Source organism: Zalophus californianus, chromosome 2 (genome assembly GCF_009762305.2).
Source record: "Zalophus californianus isolate mZalCal1 chromosome 2, mZalCal1.pri.v2, whole genome shotgun sequence".
Taxonomy (NCBI): Eukaryota; Metazoa; Chordata; class Mammalia; order Carnivora; family Otariidae; genus Zalophus; species Zalophus californianus.
Genome location: NC_045596.1, coordinates 66,909,266 through 66,923,334, shown reverse-complemented (window position 1 = coordinate 66,923,334; position 14,069 = coordinate 66,909,266). Strand labels below are relative to the sequence as shown.

Below are 14,069 nucleotides of genomic sequence, written 5' to 3'. Positions count from 1 at the left end.
TTTGGGTATATCAGTTTTGCAAGCTGGGTATTTTTTTTAGTATAGTAATGGATCTCCTTTTTTTTTTTTAAAGCGATTTGTATTTCATTTATATTTTGTCAGTCACATGTTCTGAGTGTAAGAAAGTAATGTATTCTAAGTGTAAGGTTGTAATGTGTTATTTAGTTTAATTTATAATTTGAGCACAAAGCTGATATTTATGTAGTTCTGTGATCCATTGCAGCTTCTGGTATATTTCTGTCATTCAAATTGGTCATGTTTATTCATTTTAAGTCATTATTTCCAATATTAGCACTTTTAGGACCTCAATTTTCATATCTGACAAAAAATAAAATTAATATTTAATGTTTTCCCTATCATAGCTAAATTTCTGCTTTTAACTATTAGAAGAAGCTCAATCTTTGCATACCTTGATAATTTCCATATTAGAACATTGATAACTGTACCCTCCTTGACTTGTGGAGAATTTTAGTTCAGGTCAACAGATATAATTTAAGATCAGGGATGAATATAGACCCTACCTTCAAAGAATTGATAGCCTAGTAAACAGTATTTTAGCAAATAACATTTCTAGCACCTTTGCCTTTAGAATAGTCTTTGTTTTGCCAAACTTATTTCTTTGTATCCTAGGGCATTAACTTGTTGGGTTCTTTGTATACCTACCCCCTGCTCTATATGTATAGATATAGATATATTTTTAGATATATGTATCTAAAGCTGAAGATCTAATCATAAGCCTGTCTTTATTGTGTATTTATGTTTTGCTTCCAGGGGCCAATGTAACTGCATTTACAGGTGGCTTCATCATTTGCATTATGCTTTCTTAACTGACTCTACTCTTCTGTTATTGAATCATTTATTATTTTGAGGAAATATTGCTGTGTCATAGTGTTTTAGTATTGTTTATTATTAAATAAGCATTATTATTAAACATTTCTAAATACTCATTTGGTTTTCATCATATGCATATTATCCTACAGACTAAAATAAGGATTTACAATAAAAATGCAAAGGTATTGCTATATATTGGCTTAAGGATGGGATCATATTAGTATTTTGTTGAACGGCTGAATTTTAGGTGTTTTTAACATGAATACTTAGATATATTCTGTTAAATGAGCTGGTTTCACATGTACTTCTGTATATCAATCTTCTGTTTAATTTTGAAGGTGTTTTACAGAAACAGATCATCTTCATAGTTATTTATATATTTCAGATTGCTAAGAAGCCTCGAACACCAACCTCTGGTCCAGTAATCACGAAGCTGATCTTTGCAAAACCAATTAATAGTAAAGCAGTTACAGGACAGACAACTCAAGTATCACCACCAGTCATTGCAGGTTATATTTCTTTATAGTTTATTAAGCTCTATATTTACCTTCCTTATAGATTTAAAAAGGGCTTTTCTGCCATCTTGAAATGTTTTAGTGCAACAAGTAGGGTTATTATCACAAACCAAACTAGTTAATAAGAAATGTGACACTTATTAAATGTGTGCTTTGAGCAAAATATCTTATCTCAAAATTAGTCCATTATTTTAGTCTTCGTAGCTTTTTTTTACCATGAAGGTAGCGAAGTCTTAAGCACCAATAATACTAGCTAACATGTGCCTCGCACTATTCTTAGCTCTTTACATAGTGACTTAAATAGTCCTTGGGCAGTCCTGTGAGGTAGGTATTAATAACAGCCCCATTTTGCCAGTGTGGAAATGGAGGCTCTCAGCTCATAAGTGGTCGAACTGGGATTTGAACCCAGGCAGTTTGTCTCTAGAGCACATGTAGTTAAGTTTAATAGGTTTAAATTAATACCCATGAGAGTGTAGTATTTCATGGTTTCTGTTTGAATTTTTGGTTTCAGTGTGTTAATATGCTTTATATACAGTTTTCTATGGACAGAAAATTGTCCAGTGATAGTAATTACTTAAGTGACAACAGAATTTTAGCTATATTTACCAGCAAGTTCCTCAGTGTGGCCCAATTCTCTTTCATTATATACTTTAAAATTTGTCATCACCAGTAACTGTAACACCTCAGATCTTGACTTCAAGTATTTTATTTTCTTCATAGTTTATCTGCATTGTATTCTCAATCTAGCAGTTCTTTGACTTTGAGATCTCTAGTCCATTAACCCTTCTGTTTTCTCATTAATAATCACCCACTTCCTGTCCTCAGATTCTTCCTTAGTCAACATGGAGTCCATGACCCATAATTATGATTTCTGAGCAAACACCAGTGATACTATTCTTTTCCCTTTCTCCTTCTATAATGGCTTACATCCAGCTCTCTTCTTACTTTTTGCCTGGCAGGCTGCTCAGTCAGTACTTCTAGAGAGACACACAGCCATGGTAACTGGTCTTTAATTCAGAGCTATACTAACATGACTCTTTTCACCAGTTAGGGGCTCATTTCTAATTTCCATTGTGTTCAAGGCTTATGGAGGTACCTCTGGATGGCAGACTTGACTAGAGACTTTCAAATGCTAATTACCCATTGCTAGAAAGTGTATTCTTTTGATGAGGGTACTTCAAACATTAACCGTGGGGGAGGGTGGGGTAGGTGGGGATATATACTAAAACCACCTACTACTGTTTTTGATCAGTTTACAGAGAGTGTAACAATAGACAACTCTGAAGTCAATGGCAATGATCTGTCATTTTCCTGAGGCTTTGAATTGTATATAGGGAGGCTTCTCATTTTAGCAAGTGAGAGGAGGCATGGAAAGATTGTAATTTGAGGGTAGTGTTGGGTGAATGAATTTTCTCTTTTGGCCCTCAGCAGAGATTTGTGATGTTATAGGAGGCTGTCTTGAGGGCTCTTATGGGAGGCAGGTATGGCCCCAGAAGAAAGACTGGAACAGGTTTGAATTTGGAGCTGGTTCAGGAAGTGGGCTTCAGTTGGCTGAAAGTAAGGAAGGTTTTGGATATATTGATGAAAAAGGGACCCCCACCAGTCCTCCGGGAGGTTTTGGTGGAGAGGATTAACCAAGAGGAATGACCCAGTGCAGTGTTTTGTTTTGTTTTGTTTACTAGTTTTGAGTTTGAGAGAGTTCCTTAAATTGTTTAATTATGTGGGAAAAGTATATGCTAAACAATTGTGGTGTCTGCAGAAGTCTCTGAATGAATATTTGGTCATTGCCAAGATTTCACCTTTTTTATATTTGACTGTAATGATGTCATTGCTGGGTGTTTGGGTCATTTATATAATGTGTGTGCACACTAATCATAGCTTCACCTTTTAATTATAGGCAGACTTATTGGTTCTACCAAAAGGCATAGATAGACTCCTGTTAAATTTTATTAGAGTTGTTGGCATAAGTTCAGTTGGAGAGAGAATTTCTACTGTCAACTGGTTCATTACATAGCCTTTTAAATTCATATGAGCCAAATTTTAAAACACTGAGGTAGCTTTCCTCTTGAATTCTCTTTATCACAGGGAGGTTCTATCATCTTTATATTGCAGCTATTGATTTCTCAAAGTACATTTAGATTGTTTTTAAATGACTTTTGGTCTTCTCATTGAAGATGGATATCTTTTTCTGTCTTACAGTCAAGATAAATTTATGTTTATATATAAGTGATTTTTCTAAAATGCAAATCTGATCTTGACACACCCTTGCTTAAGATTTTCTTGGCTGTATCCATTTATCTATTTCTTCGCTTCAGTCTGTCAGATTTGAATTCAAATGCAAGTGCTTTCTTAACATTAAAGGCATTTCTGATTGAATACATCCTTTTTTCATTTTCACCTCTTATCAGTTCCATATTTACTGATTTAACTTATTTTAAGAGATTACCAAATGAACTACGTTCTCTTAGGACTTAGGATCTTGGCATTGTTCCTTTTACTTAAAATGCCTTTCTTTGCTATACTCTTCCCCTGATCGTCTCTTATGTACTCCCATAAAACTTAATTACATGTACTAAATTCTAACTTTAACTAGACTTCTTTAAATTTCATACTGGTTTTTACTATTTCCATTAGTCACACTGTATTATAATACTTGGTTTTCTTGTCTGTCTCCCCTACTATATTTGTAATTTTTCTTAGTGGTAATTTTTTTGCTTTGTTCTAATTTTTAAAAATTTATATTTTAAAAATTGTGATAAGATATACATGCATAAATTGTGGTATAACGTTTTAATCATTTTCAAGTGGACTGTTCGGTGGCATTAAGTATATTCACGCTTTTGTACCACCATCACCACCATCTATCTCCAGAACTTTTCTCATCTTGCAAAAGAGAATCTCTATACTTATTAAATAATAACTCCTCATTCCTCCCTCCCCGCAAACTCCTAACAGAGACTTTTTGTCTCTGTCAGTTTGATTGCATATCTCAAATAAGTGGAATCGTACAGTATATGTTCTTTTGTAATTGGCTTATTTCATTCAGCATAATGTCCTCATAGTTCATCTATGTGGTAGCATGTAAGAATTCCTTTTTTAGGCTGAATAATACTCCATTGTGTGTATGTATGTATGTAGCTCTTTTATCTTGTTTATCTTTCCGGACTTGGCACAGTTTCTGGCACATAGATGTGGCTCAGTGAATGTGTATTTTTGGATGAATGTGTATGTCATGGAAGCGGTGTGGTGTGTGGAGCTATTGGGAAGCTTGGGTTTTAGTCATGGCTCTTCTATTGATTTTGTCTGTGATCTTGGGTAAATAATTATCAGTTCATCTTATTTCTATAAAATGTTGATAGCTGACACTTCAGAGGGCTTTGGAGATGGTTAAATGAGATACAGAGGTCCTCGTTCTCAGAGCTCCTGAAGTACAAGGTTGCTACAGTGGAGCAAGCTTCGTCAGTGTGAAAATATTCACTGATAAATTAATCTCTTACAGAATTAGTCCTCCCTTAGATAGGCGAGCTCCCTGCCTGCCCCCCAGCCCCCATCTTTTGGAGTACGTTTCTTGATTCTTGGAGAACAACCAATGATAGAGTGTAAATACCTTGCAAATTGACTTCAAGGGGAAATTGTATAACTTGCATACTTGCTTGAATCTGTCTGCACAGCTAAGGATAAAGAGGGGTTTGGAGATTAGATAATCTGGAGAGATGCTATCTGGATGAGAAATAAGCAAGCCCCTAAAAAAGAATAACTTGAATTTTAAAGAGGTATAGAGGATTCTTGGGAAAATTGATGAAATCCTGAAATATTTTGGCAGAGATGACCTTCAATGTGATCATGTTATGCCCATCAAACAGAATGTCATTGTGCTGACATACAATTTTCAGAAGAATCCTCTTTCCCCCAGACTTAACAATTCATCCTAAGAGTTAGTGTAGTTTTAATTATAAATTGGAAATTTGTTATATAAGCCCCCCAAAATATATATATTTTGTCTTAGAAGCCCCCCAAAAGTGAAAATTTTACTCTTAGTTTTCTTTGTTATTTGAAATAAAATTTTTGTCCCTGTTTTAAACGAATTCATTTTTACGTGGCCTTTTTCTGGATCAATTATTTTCAGGAATTGAGGATTTTCTGTATTAACTTGTTCAGAAACTTTTTTCTGAATCTGTGTAATGCCAAACAAATAAGAAATTATAGTAATAACCATAAATGATGAGCATTTTACGGAACTGTGTCTTTATTGGTTATTTTCTTAACATAATGGTTGTTGGGGTTTCAGGTTTATCCCACAGGTATTAGTTTTAGAAACTAGAACAGGCAAACATTTTACTTCAGGCAGGTTCAACACTTCAGGGTGGCCTAAAAATATCTGATGTAGATTCATTTAGTTTATGTAGAATTGACTTACTTAGTTATGATGTAATTCAGGTTAAAGAAGACAGCTCTCAACTGAAATTCATTAATGACTGTTATCAATGAAATTAAATGTAACCATGTACTACAAAGAAATTGAAAAAATTGTATTTAAAATATTTTTAAAATTCATAAATGTGAGATAAACCTGATTTTAAAAAGAAACTGTGTATGCTGTGGCACTGTTATCAGAAAAAACAATCCAGGAGCTCTTTAGTGCTAGTTCTCTATTTTCGTCTAAAGAGAAAGTCCTTTCTTTTTTCTCTTTTTCTCTTGCTTTCCCCCCTCTCCCTCTCTCTTTCATCTCTAGATAGATCTATGAATTAAATCACAGCATTGAAGAGGGGATTTTTAGAGATAATTTAGTTATCCACCTTTTCTCTTTCTTGGGTGCTTGAAGTCCCTTTTTAGCCAGTGCATTTGATTATACAGCATCTGCTTGGAACACCTTCAGTGACTGAAAACTCACTTGTGGGAAACGGTCATTTCAGTTGGAAATTTTTGTTAGAAGTTCTTTCCTAGTGCTGAGCTGAAACTTGTGTTTCTGTGTGTTAGTGCTGTGCATCTGATGTGCTGAGAGTGGCTCTAATCCTTCCACTTGACAGCCTGGATCAGTCAGGGTAATCTTGGCTTTCCTGCCGTAACAAACAATCTCTAAGTCACAGAAGTTTAACAGATTGTACTCTTAGTTCACACTTGATGAGATTATCTGCATGTCCACTGTGGATTAGAAAGAGGGCTGTGATCCTGGTTTCTCAAGGACCTGGGTTGAGAGAGGGATCATCGGTCCTCTCAGATGTGGCAGAGGGAGAGAGAGCTTGGGGAGGTCTTGCACAGGCAGTAAGTGTTCTGGCCCAGAACGACACACATCACCTCTACTCAGAATTTGTCAGCTAGAACTTGTCAGGTGGCCCTAACCAAATCACAGGGCGTGGGGAGCGGTCAGAAGTGCAGTTCTACCACGTGCCCAGAATGGCAGAGAACCAGAATACTTGGTGAACGACTGTCATACAGTCGTTCAAGAATTCGGAGATGTGTTGTCATGTCTTTGTACGCCTCTCTTGCATAGGATAAAAATTCCTAATATTTCAGCTCATTGTGATATGATTCCCAATTTCCTAAGCCATCCAGACACCGTGCAGTTTTTCTGTGTTTTTCCTGATGGGTATTGTCCAGAAGGGAACACAGTATTCCTGCATTCCTGTTGGAATTTTTTTCTTTTCTTTTGGCAGTCTAAAATCAGGTAGTATTAAACCAGTGTTCAGGTTAGTCTGATAACTTTTATAGACGTGGCTTTAAATTGTGTCCTGAATGGGTTAAGTTCAGAGTAAGACAGCTGTAGTATAGTACAGAGAAAAGTTTTGAGACTTGGATTCAAGGCCTGACTTTCAGGAGCTGCGTTATGCAGGGCATGTTGCATAGTTGTCCTGAGCCTATTTTCTGATTATGATAGATAGAGCCTAACAGGATTGATGAGAATGTGAGCAGATGTGTTTTCATGGACTTTACATAAAGCGGTATTAAGATACAAAGTATTACTAAGAAGCATTGTTTTGTTTCCTTCTGACTAGTTTCAACTTAGTTCATTAGGGACTCACTTGAGTGTTTGAATTCATATGTAGATACATATGAAGTAGTGAACATATATACTACAGTCCTTGTGGGTGTAGATCATCAACACATACATTTTTATATTATTATTGAAAAAAGTCAAACTGATGTGCTGCCTCTCATTTGCAGGTAGGGTTCTTTCACAGTCTACTCCTGGGACTCCATCAAAGACCATAACAATATCTGAAAGTGGTGTTATTGGATCAACTTTAAATTCTACAACACAGACACCAAATAAAATAGCCATCTCACCTTTGAAATCGCCAAATAAGGTAAAAAAAAAAAATTAGCCACAAATGCCAAGTGTTGTGGTTAATGCCTTTATGTTCTTACTAGTCACTTTAGATACTTCAGTTTTAATATATTCCCAAGCAAGTAGGCATTCATCGAATACTAGATTAATTTAGTAATCAAGGATATATGGCAGAAAAAAAGCCTTACTCTAAACACATAGTAACCTAGTAATCATTTTGCATGCTAAGATAATTTCCATGGCCCATATGAAGATGGGTACAACAAAAATCTTTTGAATGAGGTACATGATGTGTTTAGATCTTCAGTTAATATTTGTGCAAAATTACTGTCTTTGGGAAGTCACATATGTAGTGACTATATGAATATAAAATGTTAAATGTAACTTTATTATTGTTATTTTGATAAAATACTCTGTTTTCTGCTTAAACTGTCCTGGGTTTCATGGAGATCTGAGCTTTTGCTGGGAAACAGAGTACCCAGGGTACTAGAAATTGCCATCAAATGCTGGTAATCAGATTCTCAGTTTTTAGACTTAAGTACAGTTCATTCAGAGCATTCAAAAGCTTTTCATAATTTGTTTTCATTTTAAGGTAGCTATAGTTTTACTCTTAGGTCAAGTAAGTAGTCTTCGCTCACTTTCCTAAAACATACCGAGTCATTATACCAGCATAACATTTTGAAAAGGTATGTTTTAAAGGACATATTCAGGTGGAAAGCTAAGCATCATTATTCTGTAAGATACTGCCTTTGTGATTCTGGAAACTTACTACCCTTTGTACTGCCTTCTCCCTTAACTTACTATTATTATTCATAAATAGAACAAACATTAAACATTTGTTTTACATTTTTAAAAAAGTATAGCTGGTGGTTTATGTCTTAGTGAGACTTGAATATAATGTATAAATATAATGTCTCTTATAGTTCATTAAAATGGGATTCTACTGCATAATAATAGAAATTAATTATTAAATGAAATGAATTCAGTAGATATTTGAGTGCTAACTATGTGCTATGCATAGTGATAGGCATTGGGGATAAAAGCATGAATAAGACAAGTTTTTCATTTCAACAGGGATGTTAGACTTAAACATTAAAAATTGCCCTACAGAATCATGATGGTCACAAGTGGGTTGATGAGCTCTGCTGTGTGTCAGGGAAATTTTATACAAAGGCTATTCTTGAAAGGTCTTAACTTTAAAGGTATTTTGGGTCTTAGCTGTGGGTGAGCAGAGGAGGCTTTCTGGATTGAAGTAATACTTTACACAAAAGTGGAAAAGTGTGTGGCCCTTTGAGGGAACTACATTGCTTTGGTAGTGTAGAGCTGAGGGTGCTGTGGTTAGATGGAAGGTTTTATTATCTTCAGGGAAGTTTGCCCTGTATTGTTCTTGAAGACTTTCTGTGGCTTTCCATTGCTTCTAGGGGAATGGTGTCCTTGTCTGCACATTGGGATCACCTGGGGAGTGCCTGGTTCCTATCCCCAGAGACTGTTTTAATTGATCTGGAGTTTGGCCTGGTGTCAGGATTTTTAAAAGCTCTCTAAGTGATTTTAATGGGTACCCTAGATTGAAAACTACTACTCTAGGAAAATATCAGATATGCATTTTTAAAAAGATGATTCTTGTGGCATTATGAAAGATAGTTTGGAAGAAAGTAAGTCTGAATTTTGAGAGAGACCAGTTAGGTTAGTGATTCTCAACCTTGGCTGAACTTTTGAAGCACCCTGGGACCCCCTGAAAACACTAATGGCTGGGTCCTACCCTGACTGTTTAAATGAAGGTCTCTAAGACTGGAACCTAGGCATTTTAATATTTTAAAATTCTTAAGTGTGGGCCAGGGTGGGCAATCACTAAGTTAGATTATTATAGTACTTTATGTTTGAGCTAGACTAGTAGCTAAGAGGCTTGGGAAGAAGAGATGTGTTAAAAAAACTTTAAGACATAAGATTGGATGTCAGGGTCCTAGGGAGGAGAAGGCTCTAGGATGACTCCTAGATTCCTGACTTGAATAACAGAGTAGGTGGTGGCACTATGGACTAGTATGACTGGTATATGGGCGATACCTGATGGCGTACAAAGAGGAACTAGCTTGTTTTTCTCTCATCCTTGACTTTAGCCATGAGATCTTGGATCTTCCTCCCCTACCTCTTGACAAGAGGTTATTTTTAACTGTAAGAACAAGCCTTACTTTGGTGATTAAATTCACAGGTATGAAAAATCTAGTCAAAACTTTGAATCTAGTTGAAAGCTTCTCTCTTCAACTCAGACCTAATCATGGCTCAGGGACCATGTAGTGGAGAAGAGGAGTGTTTCTTCCCCTCTTCTACCTCCCCCACTTCTGCTTTTGGCTGCTGACTGGAAGGAAGATTAGAAGAGAACGGACAAAGTTTTATATGACTGAGACTGTTGTAATCTAGTGGCCAGTGTGGCAGGTGTTCAAGTGTGGACTTTCACAGATGTGCGTTTAGGAAAGTTTTTGGAGACCCCTGTGGATATGTCCCCATTGCCCAGTTCTCTGTCAAGAGTGTGATACACACTCAGGCTATCTTTGGCAGTTTTCTCCTGGCTGTCGCTTGACTCCTGTAGTCTACAGCCTTTTACTGCAGAGCACCCTTACAGCAGAGGTACGTGTCTTTGGCCCATCAAGATGCTGTAGCCCTTCTGCAGGCTGGGACCAGTTTCTGTGTTCACGTATGTCCTAAACTCCTGGAGGTATGTGTCAGGTTCTCCCAGGAACTCTCTCATTGCATTCATTTCTGGTGTGGCTAGACCAAGATAGACTTGAGAGTTTATCTCTCTCACACACACACACACACACACACACACACACACACACACACACACACAGTTTCTTTATCACAGTATGTTGCCAACCAAAAATTAAGATGTCTGTTTTCCCTTCTTAGAGTTGTCACCCAGTCTATCCCAGAGATTTTCTTGGAGAGCCCCTGCCTTTGTTCTTACTGAGGTATAAAGCCTTAGCATTCTGTCTTTATGAATTCACTTCTATTTCTAATCTGTTTTGTTTTATTTTCAATAGGCAGGAGGTAGATGACGGTAGTCTGCCATGGATGTCTTGTCTTACTTTTTAGAGTGTGGGGGCTTATTATTTGTAGTTCTCACTTCAACCAAATTTGAGATAGAAAAAAATCACATTATTGTTTTATACTAGAGAGGGGATATAGGGAGAATAGCTGATTTGGGCAAAAAGATGCTGTTTAATTCTTGGAGATGTTGGTCATTGAAGTACCCGCTGAATAGCTAAAGGAAGATGTCCATTAGGAAGCTGAATATAGGCAGTGACTAAAACTACGCGTGTGGATGAAATCAAGGGAGCGTGAGGTTGTCTGTAGAGAGAAGAAAGCAGGACCGAACCACAGAAATATTAAGTTAGTAGAAGAGAAGGAGTCAGTGGAAAGAAGGAATGGTAAGAGAGGTAGTAGGAGAAACTAAAAAAAACTGGAAGGGGAGATGACTTCAAGAATGATATTGGGCTATAATCTCAAATGTTAGGAAAGTCAGTTAAGAAAAAGACTGAAAAATAAGGATTTGCCCCATTGATCAAAAGTGGTCAAAAGGAACTCCAAATACCCACCTTTTCCTACCTGCCAGCGCTCACAATCTGACCACCATCTGCCTTGAATAACCAGGAATTCTCTCATTATTTATCCCTGTTTATATTGGGTAACATCCAAAGGCCCGGATTGCTGTCACACCTTTTCTCTCTCACATCTCATCTCCTTAAGGCTGTCAGCATGTTCTATCCCTGTTCTCACCTAACCCCTACTCTTGAACTCCCTCCCTGGAGTTCATAATCAAAATAATACCCTAATTCCTCAGTCTCTTTACTGAGTGTTCCTTTTATTTTCTTGTTCTAACAGATACCCAACTCTCCCCTAGGATACTGCCCCAGCAGACCTCTTAAATGATGGCCATTTTTTTCTCCTTTAGTCCTTTAGGCCACTGAGCCTGCAGTGGAGGGGATGGGACTGAGTCTTCCTTGCTTCTTCTCATTACATTCTTCAGACCCTTCTCACTTTCTTCATCTTTGAAACTAATGTGTTCAGGTTTGTTTTGGAAGTCAGGCATATTTTCTCCATTTACTTGATACTATAGTTGTCTGTTATTATAGGACATATTTCTTCCATTATATTTATTTTCTAAAGTAATCCTCAGTTCTCTAAAGTATTTATTAGATATGTAAATAAGCGCTAAACCAATGAAAATGTTCTACATGGTTTACTTTCTTCTTGCTTTAGATTTTAGCAATGCTTTTCTCTACTTTCTGACACTTAATGTCTTTTGTCCTGTAATCTTATTCTTACCTTTAAGTACTGTTTTTTTTTTTCATGGCATATTTGGATTTATTTCAGAAATGCAGTGTGATTTAAAATTCAGAAATCTATCTGTCGAATTCACAACATTAATAGGAAAACAAATAATTTTACAAATATATACAGTACATCTCAATACATGCAGAAAAATCCTGATGGTAGCCAGCCTCCATTTTGGTTAAAAATACTTCAAACAATAAAAATAGAAAGATATTTTAATAATTTGAAAAGGCAGAAAATGCATCAAACTTCATGTTATCTTGCAGTGTTGAACAAGCATATCCACTTCCCACACTTGTTCAGTTCTACTGCAGGCCTGCATTAATGTGGTATTGCAAGAAAAAGAAACAGATGGCATAGGGTTTCAAAAGAAAGTAAAAAAAGTCACAAATTACATATTATGTTATTACATACATGTAAAATGTAAGAATCTGCTATTGAACTATTAGAATTAATATATAAATTTAGCAAGATGATAGATACATAGTCAATATAAAAATCAATATTTCTAGACCATTTATGTTTAATGTAATTGTTCATATGTTTGGATTTAAATCTTGCATCTTACTAGTTATTTTCTCTTTGTCTCATCTCTTTTTTTTATATAACTCTTCTTATGCCTTCTTTTGGGTGAATAGAATTGTTTTTGTGATTCTATTTTTTCTCCACTATTGGCTTATTGTAGTTTAAACTTTTAAAAAATTTATTGGTTGCTTTAGAGTCAAATAATACATTTTTGACTTATTGTAGTCTACCTTTATATTTATGTCACTTCATGTAGGGTAAGAACCTTATAGTTGAGTACTTCCAGTTCTTTTCTCCTATCCTTTATGCTGTCACTGTTAAACATTTTACTTTTACATGTTATGAACTCCATAATATATTTTTTGTTCTTGCTTTACACAAAATTACCTTTTAAAATAACTAAAAATAAGAAAAGTAAGTCCTTTATTTATTTTCATTTTAACTACATCTTACACGCTTGCTTTCTTTCTGTAGGCCCCAATCTTAGTTTGGTATAAAACTCCTCCCTAAAGAACTTTCTTTAGGAGGGGTGCCTGGGTGGCTCAGTCGGTTGAGCATCCAACTCTTGGTTTCAACTTGGGTCTTGACATCAGACCCCACATCAGGCTCCGCACTCAGTGGGAGTCTGCTTGTCCCTCTCCCTCTGCTCTTCCCCCACTTGTATTCTCTCTCCCTCTCAAATAAATAAGTAAAAATCTTAAAAAAAAAAAAAACTTTCTTTAGGAAAATTTAATTTTCTAGGAAAATTAGAAATTTTTTTAAGGAAAATTCTGCTGATGAGATTCTCTCAGCTTTTGTATTGCGTGAAAAAGTCTTATTTTGCTGTTAACTTTTGAAAGATATTTTCACTGGGTAAAAAATTCTAGGTTGACAGTTTTCCCCCCAGTGCTTTAAAAAAGTCACCCCATTGACTTCTAGATTGCATAGTTTTGGCAAGAAGTAATGCTGTAATTTTTGTCTTTTTTTCCTTTGTATATGTAATGTGTCTTTTCTGCCCCTGCCTGCTTTCAAGATTTCCTCTTTATATTTGGATTTCTATGGTTTGACTGTTAATGTATCCAGCTGTGTGCTGTGTTATTATTGTTTTCTTTTTTAAATATATATTTATCTTGATTTTAAACTATCTTGGATATAATAATTTATTGTCTTTTATTTTTTTTTTTAACTTTTGACTATTATCTCTTCAAATATTTCTGCCTTACGTTCTCTCTTCTCATTCTAGAGCTCTGTTTTTAAAAACGTTAGACTGATACAGATCCATAGCTGTAGATACTCTCTTCTATTTTTCCTCTCCCACTTTGTTTTGTTTGGGTTTGGGTTTGGGTAATTTCTATTGACATGTCTTCAAATGCATTGATTCCTTCCTCATTTTGTGTGGAGTTTACTGACTAGGCCCATTGAAGGACTTCTTCATCACTGATAGTTGTATTTTTTAAATTTCTAGCATTTCCATTGACTCTTTCTTCCAGTTTCCATCTCTCTGCTGCATTTCCCCCATGGTTCATTGCATGTTGTCTTACTTTCCTACTGAGTCGGCTGATATATTAATCATAGTTATTTTAAATAGTTATCTGATGGTT

General features: G+C 35.8%; 1 protein-coding gene across 7 annotated transcripts in view; it reads left to right on the top strand.

Annotated features, from left to right (window-relative positions):
• LIN54 (lin-54 DREAM MuvB core complex component) overlaps positions 1–14,069 on the top strand; it is a 63,805-nt gene that overhangs the window by 17,213 nt on the left and 32,523 nt on the right. For 6 of the 7 annotated variants that reach the window (XM_027599836.2, XM_027599835.2, XM_027599837.2 and 3 more), the window contains exons 3-4: positions 1,217–1,340; positions 7,509–7,651. In XM_027599836.2, coding sequence (XP_027455637.1) covers positions 1,217–1,340; positions 7,509–7,651 — 267 coding nt within the window. The remainder of the gene's footprint in view (positions 1–1,216; positions 1,341–7,508; positions 7,652–14,069) is intronic. The other variant, XM_027599838.2, reaches the window with a different exon arrangement.